Source organism: Tamandua tetradactyla, chromosome 23, assembly GCF_023851605.1.
Source record: "Tamandua tetradactyla isolate mTamTet1 chromosome 23, mTamTet1.pri, whole genome shotgun sequence".
Lineage (NCBI taxonomy): Eukaryota > Metazoa > Chordata > Mammalia > Pilosa > Myrmecophagidae > Tamandua > Tamandua tetradactyla.
The window spans coordinates 35,137,494-35,162,069 of NC_135349.1; the positions used below are offsets into that span (position 1 = coordinate 35,137,494).

The following is a 24,576-nucleotide window of genomic DNA, read 5'->3' on the forward strand; positions in this document are numbered from 1 at the left end:
CAGCCTTGCTCCACCCCCCCCCACCCCGAGCTCTGTGCATTCATTTATGGCACCCCCAGGCCCACACATGTGCACAGGCCCCAATCACATCATTCAGCTCTAGGAATCACGCTTTACAGCAGTTCTAGAATCACACATGTGCATGGCCGTCAGTCATACTTCCCAGCTCTGAGAAAGTGCTGACCTGCACAGTCAGATATCTGCCAGCAATCTATGCAGGTGTAATACCAACCTACTGCCATAGCTCTACACATGCTCACAAAGGCCCATGTGCCTTAGTGCAGCGCATGCCAGGGTTATGCCCCCCAGCCCTGTGCACCCTCACAGCTACATCCTCCCTGGCCTCTGGACACCCATGTTCACAAGCATCACATAACATCCCCAACCTGTACTTATACCTGTCCTGAAACAAATCACCGTACTCAGTGCTCCACCCCGTGCCCTGCTCCCTGCTATACAACCATCCCACAAACACAAGGCCTTAGACTGCTGAAAGAAATCAACTCCCAAAGTAAATCAATCAAGATATTTACATGCCACAAAGACAGCAGAAGATCACTAAGCTTATCACAATCCAGACAAATATAGCCCTGCCTAATGACCAACTTAAAACACCAGAGGAGACACAGACGTTGGAACAACCAATCAAAGATATTCATACAACTCTACTTAATAAAAAAAGTGGGATAGCAAATGACATAAAGGAGTCAAGAAGACAGTAGAAGAGCCTAAAGAGGAACTTGAAAGAATAAATAGAAAAATAGCAGATATCACAGAGATTATAGACACTGTTGACCAAATAAAATACATAGTAGAGGCATACAACACCAGACTTGAAGAGACAGAAGAAAGAATAAGTGATATAGAGGATGGGATGTTCTGAAGACTCAAAACAGCAAATGGCAAAAGAGATGGAAAAAAATGAATTGGAACTCAGGGAAATGATAGACAAAAGAAAGTGCACAAATACAAGAATCATTGGTGTCTGTATTAGTTAGAGTTCTCTAGATAAACAGAATCAACAGGAAACACTTGCAAATATAAAATTTATAAAAGTGTCTCATGTGACCACAGGAATGCAGAGTCCAAAATCCACAGGGCAGGCTGTGAAGCCGACGACTCCAATGGAGGGTCTGGATGAACTCTGCAGGAGAGGCTCACCAGCCGAAGCAGGAATGGAACCTGTCTCCTCTGAGTCCTCCTTAAAAGGCTTCCCATGATTAGATTTAGCATCACTAATTGTAGAAGACACTCCCCTTTGGCTGATTACAAATGGAATCAGCTGTGGATGCAGCTGACGTGATCATGACCTAATCCTATGAAATGTCCTCATTGCAACAGACAGGCCAGTACTTGCCCAATCAGATAAACAGCTACCGCAACTTGGCCAAGTTGACACATGTCCCTAACCATGACAGTCCACCCCTTGTCAACTTGGCACTTATATATATATGTCACCTTAAACCATACTTCATTTCCAAATGAAAACAAATAAGCACACATTTTTTTTCTTTTACCTGACAATGCTCAACTGTACTGCATATAATTGGAAACATAATAAATCTTTCCAGAATAAGGTGCAAATCCTTAGGCAACATGCATTCTTAAACTTGATATCTTACAACTTAAACAGTATAACATGAACAAAACAGCATTACAGTCCTTGTTTCTGTAACTGATCACGTGGTTGAAGTTCATATTTATCACTACCTTCTTCCACTACCCATTCCATGTTCCCTTTCCCCTCAGCAAGCACTTCAGCTGGCCATGGTTCTTTGCCTGGTGGGGTGACCAAAACCTTCATTCCTGAAGTTTCAGAGCCATTAGTAGTCCTGTCTGGATTGTGTTGTTGCAGTTTTCCATTGATTTTAATCACAGGACATGGTAGTACTAATAGACGCCCTAGGGGATCTCCTATATTCCAAGAAAACTCTTCTTTACCTTCATTATGTAGTTGCAGTCCTACTTCTTTCTGATAGTCAGGGTCAATTACCCCAGAGAATAATGTAATCCCCTTCTTGGCTTGTTGATCCAGAGGCATAAGTAGCCCAAAGTGACCAGGTGGCAATCTTAACTTCCAGTTCAGTGGTATCATTGTTGTTTCTCCTGGAGGAAGCACACCCCGTTTTGGAACTAAAACCTGTAGACCAGGAGAACTCAGGGTAGCAGGGACAGGAAGCAAAAATTTTCCTATTGGATCACTAGGGGTAATAGTGAGTGGTACCACACCCATTTCCACCCCTTGGTTCCTGGACCCATGGATCCTGGCTATGGGAGAAACAGCACCATACAGCGGACGCTGATTCAGAGCATACACAGCTTCCTGGAGAACATTACCCCAGCCTTTCAAGTTTTTGCCACCTAGTTGGCACTGTAATTGAGTTTTCAAAAGGCCATTCCATCGTTCTATCAATCCAGCTGCTTCTGGATGATGGGGAACATGGTAAGACCAGAGAATTCCATGAGCATGCGCCCATTCTCGCACTTCATTTGCTGTGAAGTGTGTTCCTTGATCAGAAGCAATGCTATGCAGAATACCATGACGATGGATGAGGCATTCTGTAAGCCTACGGATGGTAGTTTTGGCAGAAGCACTGCATGCAGGGAAAGCAAACCCATATCCAGAGTATGTGTCTATTCCAGTTAGAACAAATCGCTGCCCCTTCCATGAAGGGAGTGGTCCAATGTAATCAACCTGCCACCATATAGCTGGCTGGTCACCTCAGGGAATGGTGCCATATCGGGGGCTGAGTGTGGGTCTCTGCTGCTGGCAGACTTGGCACTCAGCAGTGGCTGTAGCCAGGTCAGACTTGGTGAGTGGAAGTCCATGTTGCTGAGCCCATGCATAACCTCCATCCCTACCACCATGACCACTTTGTTCATGAGCCCATTGGGCAATGACAGGAGTTGCTGGGGAAAGAGGCTGACTGGTATCTACAGAACGGGTCATCTTATCCACTTGATTATTAAAATCTTCCTCTGCTGAAGTCACCCTCTGATGTGCATTCACATGGGACACAAATATCTTCATGTTTTTAGCCCACTTAGAAAGGTCTATCCACATACTTCTTCCCCAGACCTCTTTGTCACCAATTTTCCAATTATGGTCTTTCCAAATCCCTGACCATCCAGCCAAACCATTAGCAACAGCCCATGAGTCAATATACAAACGCACCTCTGGCCAGTTTTCCTTCCAAGCAAAATGAACAACCAGGTGCACTGCTCAAAGTTCTTCCCACTGGGAGGATTTCCCCTCACCACTGTCCTTCAAGGACACCCCAGAAAGGGGTTGTAATGCTGCAGCTGTCCACTTTTGGGTGGTACCTGCATATCGTGCTGAACCATCTGTAAACCAGGCCCGAGTTTTCTCTTCCTCAGTCAATTCACTGTAAGGAACTCCCCAAGAGGCCACAGCCCTGGTCTGGGAAAGAGAAGATAATGTGGCAGCAGGAGTGGAAACCATGGGCATTTGTGCCACTTCTTCATGTAACTTACTTGTGCCTTCAGGACCTGCTCTGGCTCTATCTCGTATATACCATTTCCATTTTACAATAAAGTGCTGCTGTGCATGCCCAACTTTATGGCTTGGTGGGTCAGACAACACCCAACTCATGATAGGCAACTCAGGTCTCATGGTAACTTGGTGGCCCATGGTTAAGCGTTCAGTCTCTACTAAGGCCCAGTAGCAAGCCAAAAGCTGTTTCTCAAAAGGAGAGTAGTTATCTGGAGCAGATGGTAAGGCTTTGCTCCAAAATCCTCAGGGTCTGCGCTGTGATTCTCCTATAGGGGCCTGCCAAAGGCTCCAGACAGCATCTCTATTTGTCACTGACACTTCCAGCACCATTGGATCTGCTGGATCATACAGCCCAAGTGGTAGAGCAGCTTGTACAGCAGCCTGGACCTGTTGCAGAGCCTCCTCTTGTTCAGGTCCCCACTCAAAATTAGCAGCTTTTCTGGTCACTCGATAAATGGGCCAGAGTAGCACACCCAAATGAGGAATATGTTGTCGCCAAAATCCAAAAAGACCAACTAAGCATTGTGCCTCTTTTTTTGGTTATGGGAGGGGCCAGATGCAGCAACTTATCCTTCACCTTAGAAGGGATATCTCGACATGCCCCACACCACTGGACACCTAGAAATTTTACTGAGGTGGAAGGCCCCTGTATTTTTGCTGGATTTATCTCCCATCCTCTAACACGCAAATGCCTTACCAGTAAATCTAGAGTAGTTGCTACTTCTTGCTCACTAGGTCCAATCAACATGATATCATCAATATAATGGACCAGTGTGATGTCTTGTGGGAGGCAGAAACGATCAAGTTCTCTGCGATATGACATAGGGCTGGAGAGTTGATATACCCCTGAGGTAGGACAGTGAAAGTATATTGCTGACCTTGCCAGCTGAAAGCAAACTGTTTCTGGTGGTCCTTACTAATAGCTATTGAGAAAAAAGCATTTGCCAGATCAATAGCTGCATACCAGGTACCAGGGGATGTATTGATTTGCTCAAGCAATGATACTACATCTGGAACAGCAGCTGCAATTGTAGTTACCACCTGGTTGAGCTTACGATAATCCACTGTCATTCTCCAAGACCCATCTGTTTTCTGCACAGGCCAAATAGGAGAGTTGAACGGGGATGTGGTGGGAATCACCACACCTGCATCTTTCAAGTACTTAAGAGTGGCAGTAATCTCTGCAATCCCTCCAGGAATACAGTATTGTTTCTGATTTACTATTTTGCTTGGTAGGGGCAGTTCTAGTGGCTTCCACTTGGCCTTTCCCACCATAATAGCCCTCACTGCACGAGTTAGAGAGCCAATGTGGGGATTCTGCCAGTTGCTCAGTATGTCTATGCCAATTATACATTCCAGAACTGGAGAAATAACTACAGGATGGGTCCAGGGGCCCACTGGACCCATTGTGAGAAGAACCTGAGCTAAAACTCCATTGATCACCTGGCCTCCATAAGCCCCCACTCTGACTGGTGGTCCAGAGTGACGTGTTGGGTCCCCTGGAATTAATGTCACTTCTGAACCAGTGTCTAATAATCCCCAAAATATCTGATCATTTCCTTTTCCCCAATGCACAGTTACCCTCGTAAAAGGCTGTCGGTCTCCTTGGGGAAGACTTGGAGGAAGATTAACAGTATAAATTTGTGGCAGTGTAATAGGTTTCTCCCCCAAAGGGACCTGGCCTCCCCTTCATTCAAGGGGCTCTGGGTCTGTAAACTGTTTCAAGTCTGGAAACTGATTAAGGGGCCATGACTCTGTGTTTTTGTAATTCAGGTTAGACTTCTGTTCACTTGACCTAGAACTCTTTTGTTTATACAGCTCCAACAAGAATTTAGTAGACTGCCCTTCTATTGTATTTCTATGTACCCCATGATTTACTAGCCAATGCCACAAATCTCTGCGTGTCATTGAATTTGCTATCTATTATAATAGCCACATCTACCCTGTCTTTGGTGATTAAGTGCTGCCACCTGGCTTCTGCCAACTCGGGATCCTGTCATCCCCATTGTGTTTAAGGATTCCAGCTCAGTGACAGCAGTTCCCACAGTAATATCTGAACTACAGAGAAGTGCAACCACAGAGCTCTTCAGGGATGATGGTGCTAGTCTCACAAATTTATTTCTCACTGTTCTGGTAAAAGGTGCATTCTCTGGACATTCCTGGGGTGTAAGAGCAGGCTTTGCATGATAAATTCACTCTATCATTCCAATCTCTCTAAGCCTCTGGATCCCCTCATCTACATTATACCAGGGCAGTTCTGACATTTTGACCTTAGGTAATGTTGGCCACCTTTTGATCCATGTTTCAACCAACCACCCAAACAAGCTGTTAACACCTTTTCTAACCACTCGAGCTATAACATTGAATGCAGAATCTCTGCTTAGTGGGCCCATATCAATAAATCCATCCTGATCCAGCCTTATATTCCTTCCACCATTACCCCACACTCTTAAAATCCATTGCTACACATATTCCCCTGATTTCTGTCTATATTAATTGGAAAACTCACACAGTTCTTTTGGAGTATAACGTACCTCCTCATGTGTGATACTTTGTACCTCACCTTTAGGGGCCTATTGGGACTTTAGTCTAGTTATAGGTCTGGAAGAAATGAGGGGTGGTGGGGGTGGGTCATGAAAAGAATTAGAAATATCTTCCAAGCCATTTGCTTCAGGGCCTTCATTTGCAGTTTCATCTGGTGAAACAGGATTAATCACTCTAGGGATAATCCCTTCAGGAGGAGGTTGGGTGGCCAATTCCTCAAGGCAGGCTGGAGGTGGGGCGGCTATGCCCTCAGGGCAGCCTATTACAGGGTTATCTAGAGAAGGCTCAGCATGGCCTAGGGTTTCAACTTCGCCCCCAATATCATTATCAATCCATATGTCACCTGTTTACGTTTGGGTGCCAAATGTCACCTCCCATTTTCAGGGTCCCACTCCTTTCCAATCAAGGCCCTCACTTTAACGGCAGACACCGTGCAAGACTGAGATTTCAGTTTATGTTGTAAAGTTGCTACTCTAAGAATAAGATTCTGAGTCTGATTTTCAGAGATCTCAAGTCTACGGCTATAGGAAATAAGATTTTCCTTCAGGATACTCATAGAAACGTCTACGTCTTTCACACGGTGCTTAAGCTTCTCGTCTGAAGCCTTAAGCCCATTCCTCTCACCCCTTAATGTAGCCAGTGTATCTAACAACAACCGACAAACATCTCTATAACTCTTATTTCTACAAAACTCTGTAAAGGTGTCAAAAACATTATCCCCCAGAGTCTGGCTTTGTACAAGCAAAGCATTAGGAGAATCGAATGATGATATTTTGACGATCTCCTTTGCCAACTCACACCATGGATTGGAATTGTCAATCTGATTATGGGAATCAGAGTCCTTAGTGTCTCTGAGTCCAGTCAGAGTAGAAAACCATTCATAAAAACCCATTTTTAAGATTCTGTTCCTTAAGAACCACTCCCAGTACCAAGATGTTTTAGTTAGGGTTCTCTAGATAAACAGAATCAACAGGGAACACTTGCAAATATAAAATTTATAGAAGTGTCTCACATGACTGCAGGAACGCAGAGTCCAAATCCACAGGGCAGGCTGTGAAGCTGACAACTCCGATGGAGGGTCTGGATGAACTCCGCAGGAGAGGCTCACCAGCTGAAGCAGGAATGGGGCCTGTCTCCTCTGAGTCCTCCTTAAAAGTTTTCCCATGATTAGATTTAGCATCACTAATTGTAGAAGACACTCCCCTTTGGCTGATTACAAATGGAATCAGCTGTGGATGCAGCTGACGTGATCATGACCTAATCCTATGAAATGTCCTCATTGCAATAGACAGGCCAGTACTTGCCCAATCAGATAAACAGCTACCGCAACTTGGCCAAGTTGACACGTGTCCCTAACCATGACAGTGTCCCAGAAGGAAAAGAGAGGAGTAAAGAGCTAGGAAGAGTAGTTGAGGATATAATGGAGGAAAACTTCCCAACCCTCATAAAGGACATAAATATACAAGTCAAAGAAGCCCAACAAACTCCAAACAGAATAAATCCAAATAGGCCTTCCCCAAGACACATACTTATCACTCTGTCAAATGTTGATGAGAAGCAGAAAATCCTTAAGGAAGCAAGAGAAAAACAATCTACTACATACAAGGGAAACCAAATAAGACTGAGTTCAGACTACTCAACTAGCACCCTGGAGGCAAGAAGGCAGTTTTATGATATATTCAAAATCCTGAAAGACAAAGCCTTCCAGCCAAGAATTCTGTATCCAGCCAAACTGTCCTTTAAAATTGAAGGAGAGATTAAAGTTGTCATAGACAAAGAAGTCCTGAAAGAATTTGTCAACAAGAGACCAGCCCTACAAGAAATACTAAAAGGAATTCTGCCAGCTGCAAAAAAACAGACAGGAGAGGGAGGTCTGGAGGAGGGCACAGAATTGAAGAATACCACTAAGGGTAATTTAAAGAATACAAAGAGGAAGAGGTAAATAAATATATAGATCTGACAAATAAAATAAAAAGATAAGATGGTGGAATCAAGAAATTCATTTTCAGTAATAACTTTGAATATTAATGGACTAAACTTACCAATTAAAAGGTAGAGATTGGCAGAATGGATTAAGAAACATAATCCAGCTGTATGCTACTAATAAGAGATTCATCTTAGACACAAGGATACAAATAGATTGAAAGTGAAAGAATGGAAAAAGATTTTCCACACAAGTTGTAACCATATGAAAGCAGGAGTAGTTATTCTAATATCAGATAAAATAGACTTTAAATGTAAAGACATCATAAGAGACAAAGAAGGGCACTATATAGTAATTAAAGGGTCAATTCGCCAAGAAGTTATAGCAATCATAAATATTTATGCTCCCAATCAAGGAACTCCAAAGTACATGAGACAGACATTGGCAAAATTGGAGGGAGCTACAGATGTATCAATAATAATAGTATCAATACACCACCACTCTCCTCTATAGATAGAACAACCAGACAGAAGATCAACAAAGAAATGGAGAAGTTAAATAATTTGATAAATGAATTAGACCTGAAAGACATATATATAGATCATTATACCCCAAAGCATAAGGATATACATTCTTCTTTAGTGCTCATGGAACATTCTCTGGGATAGATCATAAGCTGGGGCATAAGATAGGTTTTTATAAATTTTAAAATGTTGAAATTATCCAAATCACTCTCTGATCACAATGGGATGAAGCTGGATCTCAATAACCACCAAAAGAATGAGAACATTCACAGATATAGGGAGATTAAATAACACACTCTTAAATAGCCAGTGGGCCAAAGAAGAAATTGCTAGAGGAATCTGTAGCTATCTGGAGATGAATGAAATGAGAATACAATTTATCAGAACTTATGGGATGTGGCAAAGGCTGTGCTGAGAGGGAAAATTATTGCCCTAAATGCCTATATTAAAAAATAAGAAAGAGCAAAAATCGAGGACATAACAGCACACCTGGAGAAACTTGAGAAAGAATAGCAAACTAATCCCACAGCAAATAGAAGAAGAGAAATAACAAAGATTAAAGCAGAGATAAATGAATGGGAGAACAAAAGAACAATAGAAAGAATCAATAAAACCAGAAGTTGGTCCTTTGAGAAAATCAGTAAAATTGTTGGGCCACTAGCAAGATTGACAAAGAAAAAAAGAAAAAGGATGCAAATAAACAAAATCAGAAATGAGAAGCGGTGCATTACCACAGACTCTGAAGAAGTAAAGAAATCATAAGAGGATACTATGAACAACTATAGGCCAATAAACTAGACGACATGGATGAAATGGACAAATTCCTGAAAACACACAAACAAGCAACAATGACTCAGGAAGAAATAGAAGATCTCAACAAACCAATCACAAGTAAAGAGATTCAATCAGTCATCATAAATCTTCCTACAAAGAAAAGCCCAGGGGCAGATGGCTTCACAGGGAATTTTTATCAAACATTCCATAAAGAACTAATACCAGTCCTGCTCAAACTATTCCAAAAAATTGAGGAAACAGGAACACTACCTAACTCATTTTATGAAGCTAATATCATTTTAATACCCAAACTGGGTAAAAAATGCTATAAGAAAGGAAAACTACAGGCCCATCTCCCTAATGAACATGGATGCAAAAATTCTCAATAAAATATTAGCAAATTGAATCCAACAACACACTATAAGATTTACACACCATGACCAAGGGGGGTTTATACCAGGAATGCAAGGATGGTTCAGCACAAGAAAATCAATTAATGTAATATGGCACATTAACAAATCGAAAGGGAAAAATCACATAATCATCTCAATTGATGCTGAAAAAGCATTCGACAAAATTCAGCATCCTTTTCTGATAAAAACACTCCAAAAGATAGGAGTCAAAGATAACTACCTCAATAGGATAAAGGAAATATATAAAAACCTGATAGCCAGCATCATACTCAATGGAGAGAGACTGAAAGCCTTCCCCCTAAGATCAAGTACAAGACAAGGATGCCAACTGTCACCACTATTGTTCAACATTGTGCTAGAAATTCTAGCTACAGCAATCAGGCAGGACAAAGAAATAAAAGGCATCAAAATTAGAAAGGAAGAAGTAAAACTCTCATTATTTGCAGATATGATACTATACTTGGAAGATCCTGAGAAATCTACAGCAAAGTTACTTGAGCGAATAAACAAATTCAGCAAGGTGGCGGGACATAAAATTAATGTGCAAAAATCAGTAACCTTCAGCAATGACCTGGCTGAGGAGTCAGTTAAGGAAAAAATTCCATTCAAAATAACAACTAAAATAATCAAGTACTTAGGAATGAACTAAACTAGGAACATAAAGGACTTGTACACAGAAAACTATATAACATTGCCAAAAGAAATCAAAGGAGATCTAACTAGGTGGAAAGACATTCCCTACTCATGGATAGGAAGGCTAAATATAGTTAAGATGTCAATTCTCTCCAAACTGATCTACAGACTCAACATAGTACCAATCAAAATTTCAACAGCCTGCCTTGAAGATTTGGAAAAGCTAACTACCAAATTCATCTGGAAGGGAAAGAGACCCCAAATAGCTAAAATCATCCTAAAAAAGAAGAACAAAGTGGAAGGATTAACACTCCCTGACTTTAAAACCTATTATAAAGCCACAGTGGTCAAAAGAGCATGGTACTGGCACAAAGATAAAACCATTGACTGATGGAATCGAATCAAGAGTGCAGAAATAGACCACCAGATCTATGGTCAACTGATTTTTGACAACGCCTCCAAATTCTCTGAACTGGGACAAATTAGTTTTTTCAATAATTGAGCAAGGAAGAACTGGATATCAATAGCCAAGAGAATGAAAGAGGAACCTTACCTTACACCCTACATAAAAATTAACTCAAAGTGGATCAAACACCTAAATATAAGAACTAGCACCATAAAGCTTGTAGAAGAAAATGTAGGGAAACATCTTCAAGACCTAGTAATAGGAGGTAACTTCCCAAACTTTACACCCAAAGCACAAGCAACAAAAGAAAAAACAAATAAATGGGAACTCCTCAAAATCAAATGCTTCTGCATTTCAAAAGACTCTGTCAAAAAGATGAAGAGGCAGCCATCTCAATGGGAGAAAATATTTGGAAATCACAGACAAAGGTTTGATTTTCTGTATATACAAAGAACTCATACAGCTCAACAACAAAAGAACAAACAACCCAATTATAAAATGGGCTAAAGATCCGAATAGGCATTTTTCTGAAGAGCAAATACAGATGGTTAAAAAGCACATGAAGAAATGCTCACTTTCCTTGGCTGTAAGGGAAATGCAGATCAAGATTACGAGATACCACCTCATACCTATAAGAATGGCTGCTATTAAACAAGCAGGAAACTACAAATGTTAGAGAAGATGTGGGACACTTATGCACTGCTGGTGGGAATGTATAATGGTACAGCCACTGTGGAAGACTGTTTGATGGTTCCTTAGGAAACTAAATATCGAGTTGCCCTGTGACCCAGCCATAGCACTACTTGGTATGTACCCAGAACTGCTGAAAGCAATGACACAAACACATTTGCACACCGATGTTCATAGCAGCATTATTCACAATCATCAAAAGATGGAAACAAACCAAATGCCCATCAACAGACGAGTGGATCAACAAAATGTGGTATATACATACGATGAAATATTATGCAGCAGTAAGACAAAATGACATCCTGAAGCACATGACAAGATGGATGAGCCTTGAAGACGTAATGCTGAGTTAAGTTAGCCAGATGCAGGATAGATACTGTATGATTACACTTTTATGACCAACATAAAAGTATAATCAGAGGCTTATAATACAAAATATAGGGAATTTAGAGATACATAGAAGCTAGAGATGGGTGAACCATTAGTTAATGAGGTTAAACTCCAATGTAAAGGAATAGATAGGAGTGAAGGTGGTTCTCTAGTGGGTCTATAAGTAACATTACCATTTTGAAGATGAACAAGATTGAACAGGGTTGTATAGACACACATATCCCATTAATTCATACTGGAAATATGAATTAGTTCTCGCAATAATTACTTCAAAGATATGATTCTTGTATAAAGAGTGTTTAAGTCCAGGGTACAGGGGGAGAACTGCTATTGCATGCTATGGGCTATGTTCCAAAGGAAACCACCAGCATTAACATAGTAATAGCAGAGGTATATAATGGGGGGAGGGACAAGAGTTAAGAGGAGGTTTAGATTTTCTACTGGGCGAGGGTATGTTTATTGGTTTTCTTTCTCTTGGGAACAATGGAATTATCTAAAATTGAGAATGTTGATGGACTGTGGACTTTGGGCCCTCTACATGATGCCCGATGAATGCAGGTGGCTGAAGGATGCACTGATGGAGAAGTAGTGAACAATGGTGTACACTTATGAATGAAGGTTGTGCTGCTACAAAAAGGAACAAAGTCGTGAGGCATGCAATGATGTGAATGAGCATATGGGACATTTGGTGAGACGAAATAAGCCAAAAACAAAAGTATGAGAATGGGATGGTCACCTTTAGAAAATGCTTATAAGAAAACAGGGGCCTAGATTGTAAGCTTTTACAGCAGACACATTTTACAGCAGACACATAAGCAGGTGATGATTATTTCTGGATTTTGAGAGGCTGTTTTATATATATAACCTGATATTTAGACATAAGAACGAAGCCAAACAGGTTGGTTTTAAAGTAATTCAGAACACAGGGGAAAGGAAGACAGTGTCTATATTTTAGAACCATACATACTCTTTGAAGAAAGATTTATTTGGTCTGGAACTGAAATTTTCTGTAGTGCGTAATCTAATTCAACCTATCTGTACAATTGAAACACAGGGAGCACAGTATAAGAAAGAGGTCCTTTAATCCTGTATAGAATATTATAATACCTGGATACATCCTAGAGTATATTAAGCAGATAATCAAAAAGTATTGGCAAAGCCCCCTGAGGGATGGGAGAAAAATATGGAACTATTAAATCTTACCATCAGGGAATCCCCTGATACTGTGTCAAACTTTAGAGACACCCAAATTTATGGGCCATGCCCTCAATCATGAGGCTTACTCTTGTGAAGCTTATGTAGGTAGTGGAGAAGCTTTGACTACCTATAGGCATGCCTAAGAGTTACTTCTGGAGGACCTCTGTTGTTGCTCAGATGTGGCCTCAGTCTCTCTATGCCCAACTCTGCAAGTGAAATCATTGCCATCCCCCCTATGTGGGACATGACATCCAGGGATGAAAGTCTCCCTGGCGACATGGGAGATGACTCTCAGGGATGAATCTAGGCCTGGCACCATGGGATCAACAATTCCATCCTGACCAAAAGGGGGAAAAGAGTGTAATTAATAAAGTGTCAGTGGCAGAGAGAGTTCAAATAGAGTCGAGAGGCTACTCTGGAGGTTATTCTTAATGTAAGCTTCAGTTAGACTTTGCTACCTGTCATAACCTGCCAACCCCCAACCAGAACCATTCCAGCCAATCCTAAAGCACACCTAGGGCAAAATATAAGATTCTACAAGGGTTGCAGGCACTAGAGTAACTTTCCAGAAACCTACAACCTTCAGATAGGTTCCTGGTCCAGATAAGTCCTGAAACTTAGCCCAGCCTCTCCAGAACATCAGATGGTTCCATCCCCCTACCCCATATTAGTGACAGACCCTTCCAATATGAAAAACTTAGAATTGCCATAGCCCAAATACCCCTAAAGAGAGGGATGGTAAAATCAAAGGTGATGGTGGAGTTATACAGATAAGATAGAGTTTCGCAAATGATATGAATGCTGGATCATTACATTGATATCTCTTTTAGTATCCAATATTTTAGAGCAGCTCGAATTAAAAACCTAAAACTGTGAAATTGTAATCCATGTCAAACTCTGAAATATGTTCTACAACTAATTGTGGTGCTGTGCTTTGAAATGCACAACTTTTTTGTACGTATGTTATTTTTCACAAATAAAGAGGGAAAAAAAGTCAATTGTGATGATAAAAAAATATTTAAGCCCTCTAGACTCCTATATTCTGGAGCAGCTAGAAGGAAAAACCTGAGAGGATTGTATGGTAGCCCATGGCAAACTCTGGGATCTGTTCTGTAAATACTTGTTGAAGAGTGCTTTGAAAACTATTGCTTTTTTATTTCTTTGCTTTGTATATTTGTATACATATATTGTATAGTATATGTTATACTATACAATAAAAAAAGTTAAAGAAAAAAAAGGAATGGAGTACTAAAACATGCTACAACGTGGATGAACCTTGACAACACAATGCTAACTGAAAGAAGACAGAGACAAAAAGCCACATACGACATGATCCCCTTTATCTGAAATATCCATATAAGGTAAATCCATAGACACAGAAGGCAGATTGGTGGTTGCCAGGGACCATGGGGGTGGAAGACTAGGGAGGGACCGCTTAATGGGTCCAGGATCTCCTCTGAGGGTGATGAAAATGTTTTAGAACTAAATAGAAGTGGTGGTGGTAGCACAACGCTGTGAATGTACTAAACATCACTGAGCCGTCCACTTTAAAGTACTTAATTGCACATTACGTGAATTTCACCTTAATAAAAAAGTGTCATGAAATCATACATGAATACTCCAGACTTCTTTTTTTCTTGGAAGTCTACAAGACCTGGTAACCCTGGGATCACACTTGTCCAGAGCCACACACAGCTGGGCTGGGAGGCGGCTGCCTCTTTAAACGGGGCCTGCACTACTCAGTTTGCCACAGACCCCACCACTCTCTGTTGCACCCTATTTTTTATCCTCACACTGTTGTTTTGCTTATAATAAAGAAGAAAATGAAACATTTTTATAGCCATATCTCTACCAACAGTAGGAAAGCAATAGATAAATCAAGAGGGCCACAAATTTTAAGAGGAAATATTTCTTAAATCAGCCAGTTTTATTCTCTTACTCTACTTTCCAGCTCCAAAAATCTGAGAGCTCTACAGAGTCTGGCGGAGGGGGTTGGGCGGTAACAAGAAGTGGGGTGCTGTCCAAGGCACATGTTACCTGACCTTGGCTCCTGGTGGCAGACACTAGGCTTGGTGACACTTGAACATGCTTGTGAGATGCAAACATTCATTTACTCGTGGATACTGTGGTTGGTAGGCAAAACACACCCGCTAGCTGAATGATCATGGGGGTCTCTATCTGCCAAATGGATCTGCACACGCATTTGCTCACTGTTACCTCCGCTGTAGCCAAAGAATGGATGATGTTTCCTTATTTACTGGGACAAGGACACTAATGGATGAATTGATGCAGAATGCATTGTCCATTCTGGAGAGAGAGAACTGGGGCAACTATTTTAGACTTGGTGCTTTGGTTGGGGGAGGGGGAAAGTGGAGCTTATGCTTATGCCAATTGGCTAGTGACTCCGGATTCCACCAGCTAGGGGTTAGAAGGCTTTAGGCCCACAGGCATGCAATCGACTCATCACACATGCTGACCAAAGGATCTCTTTAGACTCGCATGTTGTCCTTGGTCTTCCCATATACTCATTTTAACCAGAGTTTACCTCTGTAACCCTATGCGCGTGGGGGAAGCAAACACATAGCCATGATCTGTCCTAGGTCAGATCCTGGACCCAGCCTTGCAGGCAGGCTTGGAGGGAAGGAGAGGCATGCTACCTTAGCACAAGGGCTTACCTTCATCTCTGGGCTGTAGCAGTGGTAGGAGCCCCCCACAGCTTCTGCCATGTTCTTTAGGACAGCCTGTGGGGGTGGAGACAGTGTGAACCCTCACTTGGGCAGCGCCAATGCTCTAAAACACTTCCTTCTTGACTGAACCGCCCAACTATCCAATGCTTCCATTTTACCAGAGAAGTAGGTGCAAGGAGAAGCAGAGGAGAGGAGGGAGCTGCTTGCTCTGGGCCACAGCCTGGAGCCCTGTGTGGGAATGTATGCTTCAAAGTTGGCCTGGCTCACAGGACTCTCACCCAATCCAAGGGCCACCTCGAGGAATCTTGGGTACTTACGAGGGGCACCTGGTCACTGCATTTGTAAGTGATGGTGTGGATGAAGAGGGCCCTTCCCACAGTGGACTGCTGGATATACTGAGACAGGATTTCAGAGGGCTGATCTGGGCTTGGGAGAAGATGGAAGAAGAGAAGGGGGATGCAGGTCAGACGAGTCTGAGAACCCAAAAACATCGCCCGGGGACCACAGCCTGTGGGAGATGCAGGTTGGGTGGTCCCAAGGCCAGGCTCGTCCTGGTTTCCCTGCCCCTGGGGCTGCTCCCTCCCCAAGCCCTGTGCACGTGTGGCCCTTCTCTCAAGTACATGAGAAGAGCCTTGCTTGAAGAACTTTTTCCAAAGGATGGTTTGGTTCTTCCATCCCTTTCTTGTAGTCTTTCTCTGGCTTAGGAAAGGAGACCTACCAGCTTCCCATGATGGTCACCAGAGAATCCAACCCTTTAATAGTGAAGATTTTCTTTAGGGCTTGTAGTAAATTGCTGCCTCCACTGGGCTGTAGCTGCTTTACCCAGTTCTTGAGTTCCTGGAGCCTGGGGAGACAATAACGGACCCAGTGGGAGCAACCGAGTCGGTACCAGGCCTGGTATAAATATTAGCTCACCGAAACCTAACGATCATTCTTTGAGGTGGGTGCTGTTATCCCCAGGTTGTAAATGGGAGACTGAGGCCCAGGGGTAGGTAACTTGCTTAGGGTCATACTGCAGATAACTGGTAAAACAGAGATTTCAAACCAGGATGGCTCTGGAACCTGAGCTTCTGGCCACTGTCATTTGAGGGTCTGGGAATGAATGTCCCCTCTCACCACCCCCCAACTCTCCTGGGAGCCAGGACTCGGCCTGGAGCGTGACCTTACGGTATTAACGGGCTCTAAAGAGTGGGCACTGTGGCTGGGCAGCTCTTTTGCACACCTGCTCTTTGTACTCCCCTTTCCGTTTGTCAAAAAAAAAAAAAAGAAAATCTCAGCTGGGTGCTAATAAGTCTGTCTTTATTATAGCTGTCCATCGCCCTTCTAAGAAGAAAAGAGAGACCAAACCCCAGGCCTAGTGTCTCCTCCAGCCAGCAATCTCCAACTATCATTGTTTCACTTCTGTCGTACTGTAACCGAGAAATTGGGATTTAGGGGATGATTATGGTTGCTGAATCACTATATAGATTCTCCTTTTTGCTTTCTGACGAAAGGAAATACCTGAAATCTTTGAACTATAATTCGGTAGCCTTGATCTCTGATAATGATTGTATAACCTTTATCCGGTGCCCTTGTGATTGTAAAAACCTTGAGACTGATCCTCACTTGTACCCATTTTATCCGGTTTTTTGACTTTGGAGTCTTGTGATCACTAAAGACAGCCCTAATGTTTATTAATGAGAGTTCTTGGGTCAGCCCAGAACTAATCCAACCTAAATCCAAAGTTATCCTGATAACTGAAGCTGGATCTAACCAAAATGGGCCTGCCTGACATGCTCAGAGCTTAGACTTTAACCAACAAGTCACCAATACCTCATTATAACACTAAAAATCACACCCATTATCATATTAACCGTATCATTTTCTGTCATATGTTCTGTGACTAAAGCATGTAATCAATCTGCACATGCTCGATTACTAGATCACCTCTAATTACCTCATCTGGGACCATTGTTATCATTGTCCTAAAACCTGCCCGTCTTTTAATACTATAAAACCACCAGAATTACTGCAATTCAGGGAGAGAGATTTTTGGGCCACTAGGCCATCTGACCTCTTGCTTCGCACTTAGTAGTAAACTTTTTCCCTCTTTGAAACCTTGGTGGTTTCTCAGGAATTGGTCCCTGAGTGCATCAGGTAAGAATCCACAGCCTTTGTCCAATAACAGTATTCATTTTTATAGCTACCTTCTAATGATGACTAGTTATGGTCCTGATGGACGTTTCCTTCAACAATAAATGAAGTGAGATAATTCAAAGAAAATAAGCAGCAGTACAAATGACACTGAGATATGATGACAAAAGTCAAAAAGGATGTCCAGGAATGGCTGAAGTTGGGAACTCTTGGCTGGATGACCTCAAGGTGATTTCCAGTGGTTTAACTAGAGTAGAAATCACAGTCCTTTCACTGCGTTCCTGCTATGGGCCAGATACTTATTTTCTATTTCATCTTCACAACTCTGGGAGGGTAGGTATCATTGTCCTCATTTCCCAAAGAGGAGAGACAGAAGACTCACCATGAGCCTACTGCCAGTGGCTGACAGAACTGGGATGCAAAGCTGGAGCTGCCAGACCTGGGCACTTCTCTCCTTATAAAGCACCTCTTCCCACCCAGCACTGGGTGAGGAGGCTTGCCTCCCAGAAGTCTAAGCATGTGGTTTTTCCTGGAATCTGTTCTGTGCTCTGGATTTCCTGGAATCAGCTCTGCTATATACTAGATTGGAGACCTCAGGTATGTTCGCTAACTTGAGTCCCTATTTCCTTATGTGCAAAATGGGGATGCTAAGCCTGTTCCATGCAGTGGCTGTAAATATTAACTGGGATAACATGCATGAAGAGCTTAGAGTGGTAGCTAACAGCATCATGGGATCAAGAATATTCTCCCTTCATGGAAAAGAAATCTCTACTAACTGGCATACGTGAATAAAGTGCAGATCAGCGTAATTGCTCCTGCTTATGATTAAATGTCAGATGATAAACACAGAGATATGTCTATGAACACAGAATGTCTCTGGAAGGTGGTATGAAACTGTTATGGGAAGTGGGAAGGGGGTCTAGGGTGAGAGGGAGGCTCGTTTGCCATTATTTATCCTTTCGTACTATTTGAATTTTTTTAAAAAGACAATGTACATGTGTGCACATTTTAATAAAACTGTTTTTGCTAGTTTGTTGGGTAGAATGGTGTTCTGTGGTTGCTTTGCCTTTTATTGTGTGGGCTGCTCATGAAGGTGAGCTTTTATCCAAAAGTTGTGAGCTACCCATGTTGACATTTTTGTGAATTGTGTTTGTACTCACTTCTCTACTGTAGTCCTGGGACTTGCACCTTGACTATACAATAATGACGCTAATCCGTAGGGAAGAAAATGAACAAATAAACATCCTGCTGGGGCTGGGGAGCCACTCACGTGGAGGCGTTGACTTCCATGGGGGCTGGCCAGAGGGCCTTTGCAGTGGTTCCGAAGGAGAGGCTGTACAGCTTCTCCTTGTGGCTCAGCTGCTCATCGATGAGGCTCTGCCAGACAAGAGGACATCACTGGAGGGCCAGAGGGAAATGAGGGGCATGGCTTTACCTCTCCCATCCTGGCTGGCCCCTTTGGGCTTGGGTGTAAGTTGTGCTGAAATGGGACCCAAAGCTGCCATTTGCTTCCTTTCCCTTGGGTCTCATGGGAAGGATGGGATAAGCTGCCCCATGTCTGTGTAGGTGATGGGGGTGGGGCATGGGTCTTCAGTCTGTGGGTTGGCAGACCACCCTGGGAGCCTGTGGACTGAAGTTCTCTCCTAGAGTAGCACCCTAGGGCTGCTGCTCTCTCGGACCAGACCATGAGGTGTGGATAGGTGAGTATCTTGGCTGCCCTTCTGAGCATGCACTCTGGCTGTATCCTTGGCACTTATTTGTGGCTCTGCAGGGAGGAAGGTCAGACGTTGGGGCAGTGGTTTCTCTCCAAGGCATGTGAGTTGGGAGGCATGGGGGCAATGGGCATGCTGGCAATAGATGGCAAATGCCCACCAGGAAAGTTAACTCTTCCCTCTTCTTCCTGGACAGTTGGAAATTTCACCTTTCCCTGGCTAATATTAGACTGGCATGCCCCGGGTACCTTTGGAAGTTCGGTCCTGAGAACCCGCCATGGAGGGGAGCCTGCACTGACTGAGTCCTGCTGCCTGACCCTCCCTGAGACCAGGAACAGAGCACAAGTCTGGATGACAGATCCATGTTGAGTCCTGTCAAAAGGTCCTTGAACAGGCTATTGTTACTATGGTCCCATTCCAAAGTTCGGGTTAACCTAACAAAATAGCCTCTCCATGCTACTTCACAGAGACCACAGAGGTTTTACTTTGTGCCAGGTTTTGCCCAAGTGTCTCACTTGCTCGCACGAATGGTGATCCTAGGAGGTAGCCACTGTTATCACCCCCAGGTTACAGAGCAGGCAACTTAGGCACAGCAGGATTAGATGGCTGGAATTTGACTCCAGACATCAGACTCTAGAGCTCTTCGCTTCCTTGTTAGGACTCAGTGATAATGCACAGGTCCAGGAACAGACCAGGGAAAGCGGAATAGCTCCTCTCTCCAGAAAAGGCTGGGGTGGGGGAGGGCGGCCTGCGCTATGATGTGCTAGATAGAGTCCATGTCCATCTGATTCCATCTTCACCTTCTCTTTCCAGGCAACTGGCAGGCTCTGGGGACAAATTCTGGTTCGTAGATGCTGCGGTGGTGAGAACACTAGAAGTTTGCACCATGACTGGAAATGACTCTGGTTGGGTTTCTCAGAACTCAACACATTTCTTTAAAGGTAGGTGCTAATGAAGTGTGAAGTATTCTTCACAAAATCCTCTGTTTGGGATCTGCTCTAACAAAGCCAATTAGTGAGCTCACCCAGGGAAAGTGTGGGTCCAGGCAATGTCTGTGCTGCTTACCAGGAAGTCCTTCTCGAACTCGTCTTTCTGAGGACCACAGCTGACCCCTGACACGTCAATGAGGATGCCAACTCTGGCGCCCTTGATGAGGCCAAACACCTAAAGCAGAGAGCATTGTCACATACCCAGCACCACTTTGTGCTGCTTCTAAGCCTTTCACCGGGCAGAGGTGAGAACACTTTCCCCACCCCAGCAAGAAACAGCACATGGACGCTTCATTTTTTTTAATTTTTGGGCATTATTTGCTCCTACTTTGTGGCAGATTATTTTTTAAAGTTTTTTTTTCCCCCAAACATTTACCATCCACTCTTAAAAAGGTAATACATGTTCATTGTGGAAATCAGGACACTATAGAAGAGTGGCCAAAAACCTATCCCATCCATTGGCAAGACTTGCTGGCTCTACCTTCAAACCATACTTTGAATCCCATCACATCTCATCCTATCCGCTATAGTCATTGTGTCTAAGCCACTCTCATTCTCACCTAGCCTGTCTTCCAGCTTTCACCTTTCCCCTCTATAGTCGTGTGACACAGCAACCAAAGTGATCTTTTCAAAATCCAGTTCAGATCATGTCACCACCCTGCTTAAAATGCTCAGCTTTGGAATAAAATAAAAAACAAAATTCAGATACTCCCTGGTCTGAATCTGCCTGTATCTCTAATCTCATCATTTCACATTTCTCATTGTGCTTGCTACACTGGCCTGCATGCTGCTTCTGCAATGTGCCAAGCTTGCCCTGCCTCAGGACCTCTGTATTTGCTCTTTCTTCTGCCTGGAATATTCTTCCACAGACGTGTGCATGGTTTACTCGTTCACTTCCTGTAGGTCTCTGCTCAAATGCCTCCTCAGGGAGAGTTAGCTTGACCCTTCTGTTTAAATACCCCTCCTTCTATCCCATCTTCAAGTCCTTTACCCTGCTTTAATTTTCTTCATAGAACTATCACTAGCTGACCTCATCTAGTATTTGTTGATTTATTCATGACCCGTCCTTCGCCATTGGACTGAAAGTCCCATGAAGGCAGGGCCCTGATGTTGGTCAAGTTTGTGTCCCTAGCCCTAGAGCAGTGCCTGATACACAGTAATCACCCAATAAATATTTGCTGAATTAATGATCCAAATGAAGCTTGAGACTCCCCAGGACATTATCAAACCTCAGGGACCATAGCACTAGTTTTGTTCCTTATAAAATCGAAAACAGCTGCCATTAGAGTTTTAGAGCTTTTGCAATGACAACATGCATTCCCTCAAAGCTAGCCATTAAAATGATAGAAATTTATCTTGGAGAAATAATTAGACCAGTAGATAAGAGGAAATTGCAGCCCAGTGGCGCCAGATATTCCTATCTTTCTTTAGTTGCCAACTAATTAAAAATATATTTAAAGCCATGGGGAAGAGGCAGAAATATAGTTGTGAGCCAATTGGCCTGAAAGGCCACTAATTTGTAACTCCTACTTGGCCTCTGCAGATATGGTGTTGGAAACTCAGAGAAGGAAGGCCACTTATTCATGACCTTAGAGCAGAGTCAGGAACTTGGCCCAGCGATGGCCTATCCATCACTCCAGGCTGCCTAGGCACCCAGAGCTCTCACATTTTGACTTATGGGAGCTCTCTTCTCTGGGATCCAATCTGGACTCAGTTCATGACTCATCTCTAGCTCCATCAGTGTTGGGTGGGGAAAGAAGGGTCTTTCAATCCCTGCCCACTTTGTCAAAAGTGCCAGGACAGGTGTGAGAGGGTGGGGAGGTGAGGGCACCATTGCCTGAATGGATGTTTCTGGAGTAGCTGAAGATTTCAACCCTCTGAATTCTCTCTGCCTGCCTTATCATGTATAACCAGAGGGGGCGTGCCATAGCTGGAGACAGGCATCTGCTAATCAGCCCTAGGAAAGCAAAGGACGTTCTGGATCTGAGATGTAGACAACACCCTGCAACAGGCGTGGGACAGGCAGCCTTAACACTATGTTGTCAACTACTGGTCCTGTGCCATAGGAGCGGGAATTTCAGTATCTGCCTGTTCTCCCAGGAGTTGAAGATTACCTAAGGGTGGTCTTCAAATGGTGAAGCCCGAAATGTACCAGTTGGAGAAAAATAAGGAAGTAAATCAAATGTTAATTTGCCCGTTATCACTATGCTACTATTGGAGTTTGTGGAAAATGTTTAATCAAACTTTCAAGAAAAGTTATGTTCAGATGATCAGCCTTTGTTTCCTCACGGTTCTGAGGTTAAATGGTCTAGTGGATGTCTGCTGTTTTCACCTGCCCAGGATCCATTTCCCCTTCTGGTAACAGCACTCTGACTTTCCATTTGCAACCAGTGGTCTCCGTTTCTTAGTCCATGAGGTTTAGATGGGGCTTACCCAGTCTTCCCCCACTCCCCTCATCTCCTGCTTTCCAGGGGAGAGCGTAGGTTCCAGGTCTAGCCAGCTACTGTGTCTCATCGCTTGGCAATGGCAGTTGGTCTAAACTGGTCCCATGTGAGTCAATCTCAGGACTTGGGAGGGTGTTTTGGGAAAGGGAAGTGAGGTCCTTTTCCAATGGAGTTGTCTAGCTGGTGACCTGTAAGCTTAGAGGTGGGGAAAGCCTTGCTGAGAATAAAAACCAGAGGAAAGCAGAGCCCAGAGACAACGAGAAATGTGTTCCTGATGACATCATTTGAGCATTTCATTATGGTTATGTCTGAGCCTTTCATCTATGCAGGTCAAGAAACTCATGTTTTAGCCTAAGCCAATTTAAGTTGGAGGTCTGTAACTTGTAACTGAAAGGTATCTAACAAATACAAATGGGTGAAAGGGGGCAAGGAAAAAAATTCATGTCTATTACCTTCTTGCTGTTTTCTGTGAGCCACTGAATTCTCTGTTGATAGAGTTCAATAGTTCTGCCAAAATATCAGATTAGACTCGTCACCCAATGTTAGCTTCATCACTGAGCAGAGGCATCTTACACATATGGAAAGAAGGTATGGATAGGATTTTTTTTATGTGTCTGAGCCTTTGGGAAAAACATAAGACAAGCTCTAGCAAAAATAAAACAGAAGAATTAGTTTGGCAGTGCACTAGGCAAAAGAGAGAGGGAGTTGTAAAAGGGATCAAATACACAGATGCTGATGTATTGGCAATGCAATGTACATTATAAATGACAATGGGTGGAACAAGTGGTAGATTGCCGAATGAGGGTAGGTCTGTGGAAGATGGGGACATGCATTCTCATGTGGAAGGTGGAAGAACATTCTTGCACTTGCTCAAATTGGTGTCTCCTCAGATGGGACCATTCCTGCTCTCTTGGAATGTAGGTGCAACTGAAGCAATTCAGCAGCAGTTTTTCAATGAATCAATCAACAAAAAGTTAGTTTCCAAAAAGTAACTGGGGGACCTTCTTAAACTTACCTCATTGCAAACCAATGGCTAATTGGAGACTAGCACATAACAGGTGCTCAAGGTCAGGGCTTGGTCACCTGAATCTAATTGAATCATTCTCGCTCAGGGCAGGTAGGATTTGGAGGACTAGAGAGGGGCAAGGAAGACCTCCGGATGTGAAATCATGGGGCAGAGGGTGATGGGTAGAGTTATAAAGGATCCATGAGTATAAACAGAGGAAGAGTATGAGCTTCGTAAGGAGACATGCTTGTGTCTGAGATCCAACTTGCCATTTACTGGTGGCGTGACTTTGGACAAATGTGGTTGCCTCTCTCAGCCTATTCCATCACCCCACAGGAAGATAACAAGAAGATTCTGACCAAGTCGATTTGCCAAAAATCAACTTGTTGAACACTAATTCTCTGAAAATCAATTTTCCAAATGACCAATTAACTGAATATACTTGAACATTTCTTAAAATGCTGCTCTGGATTCAAAATTAAGACCACTAATGAAAGCTTTACAGAAATCTTTAAAATCTGTTAAAACCATCTGTGGTGGCTTAGACCTATGTACCCCAAAAAACATGTTCTTAAACTTAATCGATTTCTCTAGGA

The 24,576-nt window shown here is 43.1% G+C and overlaps 1 protein-coding gene across 1 annotated transcript in view; it reads right to left on the reverse strand.

The window, feature by feature from the left end:
- VWA3A (von Willebrand factor A domain containing 3A) overlaps positions 1-24,576 on the reverse strand; it is a 71,826-nt gene that overhangs the window by 35,907 nt on the left and 11,343 nt on the right. Inside the window, exons 7-12 of the mRNA XM_077141577.1 lie at positions 23,427-23,481; positions 20,607-20,705; positions 19,100-19,206; positions 16,415-16,540; positions 16,014-16,122; positions 15,685-15,750 (exon numbers count right to left, since the gene is read on the reverse strand). Of these exons, the coding sequence (XP_076997692.1) occupies positions 15,685-15,750; positions 16,014-16,122; positions 16,415-16,540; positions 19,100-19,206; positions 20,607-20,705; positions 23,427-23,481 (562 nt within the window). The remainder of the gene's footprint in view (positions 1-15,684; positions 15,751-16,013; positions 16,123-16,414; positions 16,541-19,099; positions 19,207-20,606; positions 20,706-23,426; positions 23,482-24,576) is intronic.